The 14712-nt window shown below is 37.6% G+C and overlaps 1 protein-coding gene across 2 annotated transcripts in view; it reads left to right on the top strand.

Moving 5' to 3' along the window:
- Positions 1–14712, top strand: part of ptpn18 (protein tyrosine phosphatase non-receptor type 18) — a 38644-nt gene that overhangs the window by 3227 nt on the left and 20705 nt on the right. For both annotated transcript variants that reach the window (XM_034306929.2, XM_026928325.3), the window contains exons 2-6: positions 12785–12893; positions 13173–13249; positions 13525–13620; positions 14387–14425; positions 14535–14603. In XM_034306929.2, coding sequence (XP_034162820.2) covers positions 12785–12893; positions 13173–13249; positions 13525–13620; positions 14387–14425; positions 14535–14603 — 390 coding nt within the window. The remainder of the gene's footprint in view (positions 1–12784; positions 12894–13172; positions 13250–13524; positions 13621–14386; positions 14426–14534; positions 14604–14712) is intronic.

The following is a 14712-nucleotide window of genomic DNA, read 5'->3' as shown; positions in this document are numbered from 1 at the left end:
AAGTGACTCATATTACCTTTAGTTAGCAGATTAGCAGTGCAGGCTAACTGTACACTCACCAGAGGCACCAGCATATACCTACATATCTATATATAGTCTTCTAACTGCTTAAACACAGATTAAATAACGCACTGATCGGTGTGAAAATGGGATGTTTGATTTGCATGTTACGCGCCAGGCTTTGCATTAGCTATTATCAGATAGACACTCTCCAGAGACACCAAAAGATCCTGCTGCTTGCTTCCAAGCTTTATTTTCTTCATAACATCTCTATAGACATTTCATTAGAAGTTTTATATATAACAGGATAAGATGAAACCACAGTTATAAAAGTTTCCATTTTTTTAGTTAAACAGTACTTAGGAGCTAATTGCAGGTAGGAAGTAAGGAATTTACTGGGTTTTTTGTTGTTGTTGTTGTTGTTTTCAAGTTATTGGTCCGAGCTAGTGGTTTGCTCGCCTGTCACTTTGTCGCTCGATAGTGTGAACACGCCTTAAGTGTTACAAAGCGCTGACACTGGAGACTCCTTCCATAAATATTCAATATTTAAAATGTTATTGTCTAATAAGACAATAACTGTCTTATTACCAAAGACAATAACTGTCTTATAAGACAATAACTCAAAATAAATAAATTGTGGTCAAGATTAAGAGATGTAAGGAAGAGAAATGAAAATTGTTTGAATTGTTATTTATTAATTAATTTAAACATATTAGAGTAACTATTAACATTATATTTTTCTATAACAAAGCTAAAATTTTAATGTAAGGTTGTCATTGCATAGTGAAAGCTTTTAATGTCACTAACTAAATGACTAAATGCACATTAAATTAATTTATTAAAACAGTTAAAATGGCCATGACCTGGTGTGAGATGAACTTGAACAAACTGCTTGATGTTAACTTTAATATTAATATTACTCAATTTAGTATTAATTATTGATAATAACTTTAATATATTAAGCTATGCTTACATTAGAGTCTATTATATTATTAAGCTAATATTAACATTAAGATGTTTTTCCAGATCTTTTCTGAGATAAACCAGATAAAGGCTACTAAAAAGGCAATTAAAAGGCAATCTAAATTAAAGCCAGACTGAGTAGTGTAGGAGAAAAAGCTAAACAAAATGTTTAATGTCACACTAAAATATGCACTAATTTATTAACAGTTGGATCGATAAACATGAGTTTTTCCACAAAGCATCTCTGCAATTCTAATGTTAAGGAACTTGCAGAGAAAAATCAACGCATTTAAACAGCGGGATGAACGTCAGACACGCTACATGCTGCATGGCTCTGTGCATGTTGCAATATGAATATGACAAAATGCATCCTCTATGCGCTTGCATATGGCACTGTGGTGACACGGAAGAACAGAAATGCACTTATATCATACACGTTTCCTCACAGAGCATTCACGGGGACACAGTGCACACTTTTTCCTCTTGTGGTTTAGAGGTTTATTGCTTTGTTGGCTGCAGACTTTTGAGAAACACATGACATACAGGGTTTATATACCTCGTCTTTGACCATGATTCTGCCGCATAGGTGACCTTTATGCCACTCATTTAATGAGAGCGTTTTCGGAGGCAATGCATGGTCAGTCCAGGCTCAGACTGAAAGGAGCACATTGCACTATAAGCCGGTCTGTTCTCCTTTTAATGCAAGGAAGTAAGAAAGACACTGTGGCTTTCAATATGATGCACAGAGAGGTCAAAAATCCTCTTTATGCTCGCTTACAATCTGTACATCACTCCAGAACTCCATATAGAACAAAGGCTGTTCTTTCTTTTATAAATATGAAAGTTAGACTTGATTAAAAAAAAAAAAAAAAACTCTGCAATTATGCCAATCAATCAACAAGTGACAGACGACCGGAAACAACAGCAAGGTGCACTGCGGAAAAATGATCTGATTCTCTCCAGTGACGTAGGTTTCATTTCAGTATTTGCAGGAGATAAACTGTTCATGACACCTGACTCATATTATGATTAAATAAGGCATAAAACTCATTAAATAAGGCAGGAAACTAATCAGTGATGGGGTTGTGTGAGGCGGCATGACGTGAAACAGAGTTACGCTAAAGTCGATTCTTTGTTCCTATAGAGATATTCGTTGTCACAACAGGTGGGCGTTTGTGTCATTTTCAGATTGACTCAAAGCTTTCCGATGTTGTTTCTCCCTTTTTTCTTCTGTAGGGAAGAAGAAGGAAAACAAGCTCGAGGTTGATGGTGATTATTATCTTAGTAGTGCTGTTATCTCTATGAAAGCTTATTAGGTAGGAAAAAGGGTAAACCAGTCATTGGGGTAAACATACTGCGCTTACTAACTCTTGGAAACTAGCTCATGTTACAAAGGCAAGAATTCCAAGCTGTCAAGTTCGCTGTTCCCCAGACAGATCTTATTAGCCTGTGTAACATTAACATTTGTCATATTTACTTTGTTGGTTAGAGACTTAACACTAGCTAGCAAGTTGTCACTAGTATTAGCTAGCTACATTGTTCGAATTTCCTAGTGAGCTAGGATATTAGCTAAGTTGATGAAATTTATACTAGCTAGTAGATATTTACCGTGCACATTTTTTCAAACAGTTGCTCCTGCTGCATTACAGGGCAGTGTAACACACTCGGAGGAAAGTGCTACCCGCCCTCTTCTGCATACGTGGCTCACAGTTGTCCACGATTGGCTAATGTCGTCATGACTGAAGGGGAAGTAGAGTATGCCCCTCCCACACAGAGAGCATGGCCAGTTTTGCATTCTTGAACTCCTCGCCACGGATTGCTGTCGCATTTTCCTGATTCGAGATCATGATCTTTGGACAATAGGGCGAACGCTTTTTTGTTGCGCCACTTGGAAGCCCCATAATTTAAATGCAATGTAAAACACCTTGCTGCATTAAATTTGGCACCTGCAGTGTGATGGATGACTTGGCCACTAGACCAAAAGTAGCAACTATAAAGGCATTTTCATAGTTAAAACATATTTAAGATTTCTTAAGAAGGCTGACGTTCTTGTAAAACAACTACGGACATGAATTCTAGCATCTGGAAGGAACCATGGGTTTGTTCTGAGGCTCGCTATGCAGAGAACTGCTTTGTCATTTGCTGGAGTATTTACTGCCAGAAGAACATGATGGCTGATCTGATGTATTTGTCATGTCCTCTTATTGTTTGTTGGCCGTGTCTTGCGTAGGAACGCGATATAATGTTTGTGTAAAGGAAACAGAAATGTGCTGTGTTGCACATTACAACTGTCAATTTCTCGCCGCTACTGACATGTTAAAGTGTTAGTTGTAGAAAACTTGTGCTTCTCGCCTGCTTTTGACAAGTAACCTAAAAAAAATCTACTTCTTAAAATATCTCATCAGTGAGGGCTGTGCGTAAGCCGCCTACAGAACAACAGGTATTTTTGTCCTTTCAGACTGCCACTGAGAAGCGTTTGGGATGCTTCTCTGTAAAAAGAATCAGCCACCACTGAGAGCAAGAACCACACAGACACTTTTTCTGTCACTCTAATGACAGTTACAGTCATGCTGAGCGCAGTGGGGAAAGCAACACTGCTTTTGTTGCTCTCATGCATCCAGCAGATATTGTCAAAGCCAACTTTATTATCATTGTACGTATAGTGCTACATCATACACTTTTAAAAAGTTTTTTTTTTTTTGGTAAGTTAAGACAAAAGTAAACAACAGTGAACTTTTTATTCAGAACAACTGCAGTCCTCAGGTTTTATAGGTTTAAATACAGCTGTAACAATGCAAATCCAGTTCAAGTGAATTATCAAGTGAATAATACCAGAAGGTGGTCAGAAGCTGTTGATGAATTTTCTATAACAGCAGCGCTGACAGTAATTCCTACTGCAAGGCAAATCACAGGTTTATATTATTGCACTCGTTCTAATACTTTATCATTTCTATGGTAACAACTTATACGGGGACCTGTATGGTAGACGCTCCAGATACATCGTTTTAAAAACCATGGTGGTGTTTTCTGTGAGAACACATTTATTTAGCATTTATGGAAGGAGTCTCCAGTGTCAGCGGTTTGTACCAGTCGGAGGTGAAGCTGTAACTATCTGTACTAACTGTAAGTTTTCAGTCTTATCAGCTTCAACAGAGAGAAATAAAGAGAAGCTTAACATTAAGCTTAACTATAGACCTATAAAACTATATATAGATAAAACCTGTGGTGTGTCATTCTTTAATAAAGAGATGCTTGTTAGATTGCCAAATTGCTGTTGTATAAGAGAAATAAAACTCTTCATGATGTGCTGTTATGGGAAAATAATCAACAGGTAATTGGATGGTTTGCTTCCTGTAGTCCAGCATCAGATCAGACAGATTATTTTCCTAAAACAGCACACACTGTCATGTTTCATTTCTTACTTAATACAGCAATTAATGTGATTTCCCAGATTATACCAGATTAAGACCTGGCATACAAAATATATTTCAACTGTATTTCAGTGAACTGTTATAGTATTGCTCATTAGGCTTCTGACACTAGGTGGTGGAGACTTTCCAATTCAATTCAATTCATTTTTATTTGTATAGCACTTTTTTACAAAGGTCATTGTCTCAAAGCAGCTTTACACAAACAAAAGTAAAGTGAAGTGTGTGTGTGTGCCGTCTCTGATGAGCAAGCAGGGCGACGGTGGCAAGGAAAAACTCCCTGAGATGGTGATAGGAAGAAACCTTGAGAGGAACCAGACTCACTGTACACTGTAGTGTGCGTGTGTGTGAGTACAGTGTGTGTTGGTGTAGTCCATGGAAAACAGCTGAAGCGTTTTCGTGGCAGTATGAAGCACTACACTGTAGTGTGCGTGTGTGTGAGTACAGTGTGTGTTGGTGTAGTCCATGGAAAACAGCTGAAGCGTCTTCGTGGCAGTATGAAGCATTGCCGGTGGACAGGTCCAGAGTGAAGGGGAGGGAGGTCTGGATTACCGGCAGCTCAGGAGTGATGCTCATCTGGTCCAGAGCGTAGGGGGGTCTGGATCACCGGCAGCTCAGGAGTGTAGGTCGACTTTTATGTTTTCAGAGTATCCATCTGTCCGTCCACGTGTTCGTCCAAGATTATCGTTAAGATTATCAGCAAGATTAGTGTGATATATCAAGAGCAAGTGGTTGGATGTTTGTAGGGCTGTTATGGAATTATCACTGTACCAAGCACATGAACAAATTAGATTTTGGAATTGATCCAAACAGGGTCAAGATCACAGCAATGTCAGAAGTCTGAAATAGTTTTACTTCAATACCTTCTTTCCTGTTTGAATTATAGTTTAAGAGTCTTTCAGGCATACAGATTAGTAAGAAGAAGGACTAGACTTGGTGGCCGAGATATTTCCGTCGACAGTGTTGACCTCGAGTTCTACTTGCACTGCTTCATTATACCGTGAAACCTTTTTATTGTTAACTGTTCTTATTGTATACGGGTTTTCTTTTTCATACTGTAAATTGACTTTTGCTATTGCGTATTGTTTAGTTTTATTATTCTTCCTGCCTTGTTCCTCATTGCATATTTTTTGTATTTTTATTGTCTTTGTACTTTGTTGTTGGTTGCCCTTCTACCTTGTCTTTCTCGTGAGGAAAAAAACAAAGTAAGAATTTCATTGTACCAAAGTACATATGACAGAAAAGATCTTGAATCTTGAATCTACTTGTTTTCGGATGGATATTGTATGGACATTTCGGTGATGAAACAGCGTGGCATTACAGTTTAGCCCACAATGTGGAGACCTGGAGCTCTAAAATTAAGAGAATCAAAATGCGTTTATTGCAGTGGTGTATTAATTAATATAGTTAATAATCCATGATGAAGGCCATGCTGGTAATTTTGTCCAAAGCTTTTTAAGACTGATATGATATTGATATATAAGGAATAAAGCATGCTGAGGTATAAGAGGAATAAAACATTTTTGCATGTGCTGGTAAATTATATTTTATTCCTCTATACCACAGCAATTTGATTATGATTACGACTTTTTAATTTACTAATAAACGACATGACATATTTTTGATCTGCTTATAATTACATTTAAGGTTATGGAACATCACATGCTTCTGTTTTTTTCTCTGAGGTTTATAATGTACAGCATTTGGCAGATACCCTTATCATACCAACATAAAGAAGTCTCCTTGAAGAAAAAAAAACACATTCACGCTTGTACAAATATGTCATGAGCTAAGAATATCATTAGGCTAGAGAATTAGAGAGAAAGAGAGAGAGAGAGATCAGTGTGATGCTCGCTCTACCATATAACAATGATCTTTTTCTCTCTTACGTGTTAGAGAAGCTCAATCCAGTTGAATTCCTACAATAATCTTTAATAAAAGTTATGTATAGATCTGTATGTATAAGGACAAGGCACCATCTTGTGGTCAGATTCAGAGCACAAAGCCCACCACGATTAGTGGAGTAACAGCAATGTGGAACGTCGAGACGTTCATGCATTTCATGCATCGCAGAGAAAATGTGCACGACTCCGTGTATATTATTGCATTTACATTTATGCATCTGGCAGACATTCTGAGTTACAAGTGAGTCAGAATTCAATCCATAACCAGAAACAAGTGCAAGACAGTTATAGGAAGAACAGATTAAAAAAAAAACAACTAGCAATGAGGGCTAGAGTGAGTGGTAGTACTCAGGGGGGCTAATGCAAGTGATATAATCTTGACACAATAATAATAGTCACAAGATAAGCCTCTGTGTTTATGGGTATTTTTGTAATTCCTGTTTAGAAATATTGTCGGTGTACACTGACATGGGTGCTTATGTCTGTTTTAAAATGGAGCACACTGAAATAGACATAAACACACATTCGAATTCAGAGGAAAAGACCTGAGGTATTTTTTAGCGTCAGCGTAGGTGTTTCTTGAAGGTTATGAGGATCTGCTGAGCAAAATGATCTGCACAAAATTCCACTATCACTAAACCACAAGTATAAACAGTCTGGGTTTACCTTGTGGTGGTGTCATAAGGAACTCCATGTGGGAGGTTTTGACATTTGGTTACTCACTCTGAACATCAAGGACATAAAAAAAAAGATGTGAAAAGTTTCATCTGTCTGTCAAAAAGAAATAATAACAAATAAAATAGCTCCACAAATGAAATATGGTTAAGGCCTGTGGTTAAGGCCTAAATAACAGTGATGGGAATAAAAATGTAGTAAAAGTTGAGGTAAAAATTACATAACATGTTTCCAGAAATCTCCCCAGTGTGTGAAAGTGTAAAATACACAAAGGAACTTCAGTGCATCAGTTTTGAACATGCTCAAAACTCCACAAGTTTTGGGAATCTGTTTTTTAATTTTTTTTTTCCTAAGACATTCGACAGTTTGCTCTTCAGATCTGTTATTCGGAGCAGAATACCTGGATTACAAACTGAATAAACATTAATAAATTGTGGAAGTCTGAAGCTATACCCATGTTTGAGTGGTTCAGAGACATAGTTGGTGTGCTCCTCTTGTAGCAGTTATAATATACTGTTAGTTGACTAGCTTGTTGTAAGTGAACTAACAGTATATTATAACTGCTTCCGAGTTCTGAGTTCCCACTTACCTGTAAGTGGGAACTCAGAACTCGGAATTACATCATTTTCAACCCTCGTATGAGCAACAAAGTGGGAAGAAAAACACAGATGTGTCGATGTTCGTCTTTTTTTAGCAACAAGCTAGTCAACTAACTGTGATGAGTGATGTATATTTGCCTCTTCAAAACAGTGAGCTAGGGCCGCACGATATTGAAGAAATATGCAATAACTTGTTAAATAATGCAATAGGCGGTACAGTAATGCTATAACTGTGTAATGTAAAATCATATAAAAACTAACATATATGTTTCATGTTCTTCTGAGGAAAAGAAAACATTCTCTGCTATCTGCTTTGTCCTAAAACTTTAACTTTTTATAACTTTTGAAAGTATTAAAATCATTCAGTTATCACAAGCCCTTGCAATATGCATATTGTGATATTTACATTTGCGATATTTTGATAATTTCGATATATTGTGCAGCCCTACAGTGAACTGAATAGTCAGCGTTATAGATTTAACAAGCAAATATGTCTGTATGTTGATTTATCCAAAGCAAATACTTCTACATACAGTGTACAAGTAGTTAAAGAAAAGAAGTACAGCTTTGTTTACTGTTGATTGCTGTGAGATTTGATGTCACTTGCTGAACTTGGAGACCGTCCCGAGTTTACGAGCAGGAATTCCGAGGCGGGAGGGTGTTTTATTTGGTTTTTCCTAGTCGGAGATCACGGAGAAAATTTTGAGTTACGGCTTTTAGTCGAACGCAGCAATAATCTCCTGATATTTTTGAAGCTTTCGGCAAAATATGGCAACCGATACTGAGTCATGTAGGAAAATAAAGGAAGACGATCCTGACTAGAGTTGCAAAGGGGCGGAAAATTTCCGGTAAATTTCCAGAAACTTTACATGGGAACTACATCTGGGGAATTTTGGAAAAATTCCAAGTTGGGAATTTATATAAACTATCATATACAAACATAAATATAAACATTTTGTTTGGACATAAGCTGACATGCATGTAAACTAATACAGATTTAAAAAATGAGATTTTGACTTTGATTTGTGGGGATAAGCGGAACTTTAATTTTTTCATTGTGCAACACAAAAGCATAAATGCTGAATTAATAAACATAGTTCCTTATGATTGCTGTATAATGAAAGCATCCCCCACCCTTTCCCTTCCAAAAAAAGTCCCATTCAAAATGTAAAATCAAAGCATTTTCTCTTAAGCTTCTCTGAAATCTCTGGATTCTGCATTTTTCCTCTCAATCCTTTCAGGTCTCAATGGCTTCTTCTTGGACCTCATCAACATCCTCCATATCTGCTTCCTCGACATCTGACTCATCTTCACCTTCGGTGTCACTGTCCAGCCTTGTTGAGGATGGCTCTGTGACCACCAGTTTTTCAACCCTTGCATTCGTGAGCCTGTTGCGAATCTTTGCGTGTGTGTTCCCAAACAGTGACCAGTTGCGCTCAGAGGCGGGTGATGTTGGTGGGATTTGAAGGATGATAGAGGCTACAGGTGCAAGGGTCTCAGATCCACAAAGTCCTTTCCACCAAGTACATGCAGATATGTGCTGGTACGACTGCCATATCCCATCCATTCCCAAAGGCCTTGCTTGGTGCGGTACTTTGCCAGACTGCCAAGAACTTTGGCTTCATCAAGACCCAGATGGTGAGACATGGCAGTAATAACACTGTAAGCACTGCTGATCTCTTCAACGGAGAGTATGCTTTTCTCATACTTTGGGTCCAGGATGTATGCTGCTGCGTGTACTGGCTTCATGCAGAACTCCTGGCACTTCCACAACAATTTGACCTGCTTGCAGCAACAGGAAAGTGGGCAGGACAGTTTGTATTTCTTCTTTGAGGTCAGCAAACAGACATTTTGACATCTGACAAGATGGCATTTTCACCTTCTATTTTGGCAATAGCTGCTGGTATTGGTTTGAGGATTCTCAGGCTGATTCTCTTGATGGCACTTTCAATGGCTGCAGTCTGGGATATGGCCGTCTCTTGCAAAGACTCCTTCCCCTCAAGCACACTGTCATACATGATGACAACCCCACCCCATTGAGTGATGCTGGGGAGCTTCAGTGTGGTGTTCTTGTTTTTTTCTTTTTGCTTAGAGAGGTAGACTGCTGAAGCTGCCTGTTTGCCCTTCACATATTTCACTACTTGCTTCGCTGTCTTGTACAGTGTGTTCATTGTATTCAGTGCCATGATGTCCTTAAGGAGAAGATTAAGAGCATGAGCAGCACAGCCAGTTGATGTTATGTGTGGGTAGGTCTCCTCCACGTGTGCCCAGGCAACCTTCATATTCGCAGCATTGTCAGTTACAAGTGCAAAAACCTTCTCAGGTCCAAGGTCATTGACGACTGCTTTCAGCTCATGAGCAATGTAGGGGCCTGTGTGTCTGTTGTCCTTTGTGTCTGTGCTCTTATAGAATACTGGTTGTGGGGTAGTGACAATGTAGTTGATAATTCCTTGTCCCTGGACATTCGACCACCCATCAATGGTTTGCTTGACCTTTGCTTGCATTCTGTGGAACTCTCTATCCAGCAAATGGGTAGATAAAGCACTTCTGGTGGGAGGTGTGTATGAAGGGCGAAGAACATTCAGAAATCTCTTCCAAAAGACATTGGCTATGAGCATCAGTGGTGAGCCAGTTGCATACATTGCTCGAGCAAAACATTCATCTGCATTTCTCTGGCTACGTTCATCCACTGAGTCAAAAAATCCTCTGATTCCGGAGTGACCAGGAGCTGAAGAGAGGGTGTCTGAATCGGAATTCGAGTGGAAGCAGATGAACTCTTGGCCGTGGTTGCTTGTTTTGAGCCCTGGGAAAACTTTGGGCACTTGGCTAAATGCTGTTGCATCTTTGTGGCATTCTTAACATATGTCTTTGCACAGTATTTGCAACTGTACACAGCCTTTCCTTCCACACTGGCTGAGGTGAAATGTATCCACACATGAGATGGTGTGCATGGCATAGTTCTATAGAATAAGATAAAAAAAAAAAGCTTGTAAAAACACTTATGCAATGCAATGCACAGATATATAAATAATTAGTTGAACAACTAGAATATTTTGGAATAAAAAACATTTTACAATTGATGCAAATGAATAGAAATAGGCTAGATAAATAAATAATCCTCAATCAGCATGCTTGCTAAAACAAATTATAACCTAGTATATACAATAGTTCAGTCTGTGATAGTTCAGTCTGTGATGCTCTTTCTTCTATCCTCTCTGCTAGCCAGTTTTCTGTTATTTTACAGAAGTACAGTACTGGTCAAAAGTTTGGACACATTACTATTTTTAATGTTTTTGAAAGAAGCCTCTTATGCTCATCAAGCCTGCATTTGATCAAAAATACAGGACAAAACAGTTTGTGAATTTATTATTATTATTATTATTATTATTTATAATTATTAGTATTATTGTGAAATATTATTATTACAATGGCTTTCTGATTTAATATACTTTAAAATATAAAGCTGAATTTTCATCGGCCGTTACACCAGTCTTCAGTGTCACATGATCCTTCAGAAATCATTCTAATATGCTGATTTCTCAATTTTGGAGTTGTTGTGCTCCTCATGATTTTTTATAACCTGTTATAACTTTTTCAAGATTCTTTGCTTAACAAAAAGTTGTTATTTTAAATTGTAATAATATTTCACAATATTACTGTTTTTTCTTTATTTTTGGTCAAATAAATCAGGCTTAAATGAGCATAAGATACTTCTTTCAAAAACATAAAAAATAGTAATGTGTCCAAACTTTTGACCTGTACTGTACTTCTGTAAAATAACAGAAAACTGGCTAGCAGAGAGGATAGAAGAAAGAGCATCACAGCTTGAGCTAGCTAGCCTTATAAATTGTCAATGAAATAGTGCTAGCTTATATTTAGCATATCTGGCTGGCTAGTTACTGTATAAACACATTTTGGTATTTGCTAGATAAACATTAATACCATAGATAAAATATATTTACCAAAGTAATAACAAAACTTACTTGAATTGATGTAATCCTCGGACTCAAATGCAAACCTGTGGATTCAATATTTCTGTGGTAGTCAGGGCCTGGAAGATGGGGGAGAGGGGTGACTAAGGGGGATTGATTGTCGGGAATGGTCTTTTAGACAGTTTTTTTTATTATCTCGCCTAAATGTCTGCTCAGTCAGTGTATTTGTATTTACAATGGTATAATTTTGTTGCACAATAGCTTACACAAAGCACAATGGAGTTTTAAACATAACTTTATGTAATATGTAAATACTTTATGTAAATACTCGCCAAGATGGACATTTTTTGACATTATTTTGTGTGCAGGATTCAAGAAATGATCTGTGTTATGTTATGGAGGAATGCACAGTGCATTATGGGGTATGGCCTCAATAGCCCTGCAGTAGGCGAAGTTAATTCCCATGGAAAGTTTCCACCCGTGAAAAATCCCGGAATTTTGCAACCCTGTTTCTGACTCGTCCTTTGTGCTGCCTATTTTCATAAAGTTGTTAAAGATCTGTACTTAATTTCTCAATGTTTTTTGTCTGCTTTCAATTTTTTTTACACCAAGGGACCTTTTGTTTAGTTTGTTGACTTATGTTACTGCATTTGCTTTCTTTTTTTTTTCTTGACTCATCACTTCATTTTTATTATCCTAATATTGTCATCAAATGTTTAGAGAATAAAAGAGAATAAAAATATTCTTTTAAAAAGTAGTCTTGTTCATATTTACACAAAGTGATGTATTGTGCAACTTCATCAGGCAATTCAGTGAATCAGTGTGCTTATGATGCATAAATGGGTTGCTATTTTGTAGATACAGTTGTGTAAGCTTCCTTTTTTTAAAAAAAATGTTTATACAGATAATCTTTAACCTTTTCAACTCTCATTATACAGATAATCTCTAACCTTTTCAACTCTCATAATACGGATAATCTTTAACCTTTTCAACTCTCATAATAAAGCCTTTATCGACAATAAATATGGTAGTGGCTATGAAAATTGTGTTAACTGGTATAAAAGGTTTTTCCGAATAAATAACCATTTTGAAGCAAACAAACAATATCATAATGCACCATTCTCAAAAATAATGAGCACTTACACAACGGGTTCAAGGACCATCATCGACCTTGAGGTGAAATAAGCAAAGTGTGCTCTGCAAACTGAAACTCTACATCATTCTATTATGTTGTTGGAACTGCATACTTATTACTGTGTGTGTGTGTGTGTGTGTGAATGCAGAGCATTAAGCATCAGAACGACTCGCTGAAACAGAGGTACGGTTTGACTACGACAGCTGGAGGAATCAAAGAAAACGCAAAGAAAAACCGCTACAAGGACATTCTGCCCTGTAAGAAGCACCACACTCTGAGCATCTTATTTAACAGCGCTTCCTTCGATCTCATTAATATGATTTAATCTACCAGGCCACTTCTGCATTTGTGCTGTGATTGATTTGTGTGGCTAAAGTCCGACCGTGGGTCTGCTGAATTAGGGAAGCGAAACACACAAACACATGCCATGCTCATGATCTAATAACAGAATAAGCTGTGACTGCAAATAACTTGCTATAGAAAGAAGTGTTGAAGTGTATATAAGGTTATATAATGTCGTCTTTCTTCTTTTGCAGATGACCAAACCCGCGTTGTGCTGAGTCCAACAACACCTGAATATAACTGTGATTACATTAATGCAAATTTCGTCAAGGTACTGATCTCAGGGATCTGACACTTACACGCCACTGGAGATGAGGACAGATAGAGATTTTAAGACTTCATACACATTAACACTATAATTATATTCATCGATTGAACCACTACAAGCAATACATAGTCTGTGCATTATTATTATTAGTAGTAGTAGTAGTATTAGTATTAGTATTATTATGAACAATATTACATGAAGACCCAAGTAGAAATGTATGTAGTTTGAATTACGTTGCTATAGTTTATGCTGGTAACAGGATCGTGTTTGTCCACTAGGGGGCGACAGGGAGCAGGGCGTACATCGCCACACAGGGCCCTCTGAGTAACACAGTAGTGGATTTCTGGCGCATGATTTGGCAATATGACGTCAAGGTAAATGAGTGTAAAGCAGCGTATCTATCTATCTATCTATTTATCTATCTATCTATCTGTCTATCTATCTGTCTGTCTGTCTGTCTTTTTGTGTATATCTTTCAGTCTGTGTCTTTCTGTTTGCCTGTCTATCTGTCTGTCTATCTATCTATCTATCTATCTATTTATCTATATGTCTGTTTATTTATCTGTTCATTCATCTGTTTATCTATCTATCTATCTATCTATCTATCTATCTATCTGTTTTTTCTGTCTGTCTATATGTCTATCTGTCTGTCCATTTATCTGTCAGTCCTTCTAGTTGTTCGTGTTTCTGACTGCCTGTCTCTCTGTCTGAGTATTTCTCTGGCTGTATCTGTCTGTCTGCCCTTCTGTTTTTTTTTTTGTTTGTTTTTTTGTCTGTCTGACTGTCCGAATTTCAATCCATCTATCTGTTTACTATCATTCTGTCTGCCTGTCTGCCTGTCTGGCTACCAGTGCCTCTCTGTTTCTATCAGTCTATGTGTCTGTATCTGACTCTGTCTGTCTGTCTGTTTGGTTCTATCAGTATCTGTCTGTGTCTATCTTTCTGTCCATCTGTCTGTCTGTGGCTGTCTGTTTGTTCCTATCAGTCTGTGTGTGTGTGTGTGTCTCTCTGTCTGACTGCCAGTCTATGTGTCTCTGTGTCTCTGTGTCTATCCTTGTAGAAACAGTGCTGTTACGCTATGACACTATTGTGCATTAGAGTTTGAATGATTGTGTGATGAGTGTTGTCTCTGTGCTGTAGGTGATAATCATGGCGTGTAAAGAGATCGAGCTAGGGAAGGTAAAGCTCTTCTGTCTCACTGTGCTCGACTGAATCTGTACTATGTTGACCATTACAAGATTCATTAAAAGATGTGTCATTTCTCTGCACACTCTTTTTCTCTGTACAGAAAAAATGTGAGGTCTACTGGTCTCCTCTAGATGGTGCATCCACATTTGGTCCCTTCATTGTCTCAACTGTAAGCACTTCCTACTAAATCATTATAATCAGGGCATCTGTTAGTGGGATGAACTGAAATGGTATTGTGCAAACAGTGCGAGATTGAGTTTGTTCCTTGTTTTGTTACA

The sequence above is a fragment of the Pangasianodon hypophthalmus genome, chromosome 8 (genome assembly GCF_027358585.1).
Source record: "Pangasianodon hypophthalmus isolate fPanHyp1 chromosome 8, fPanHyp1.pri, whole genome shotgun sequence".
Taxonomy (NCBI): domain Eukaryota; kingdom Metazoa; phylum Chordata; class Actinopteri; order Siluriformes; family Pangasiidae; genus Pangasianodon; species Pangasianodon hypophthalmus.
Note: the sequence above shows the minus strand (reverse complement) of the source record. Positions and strands in the feature narration are given on the sequence as shown.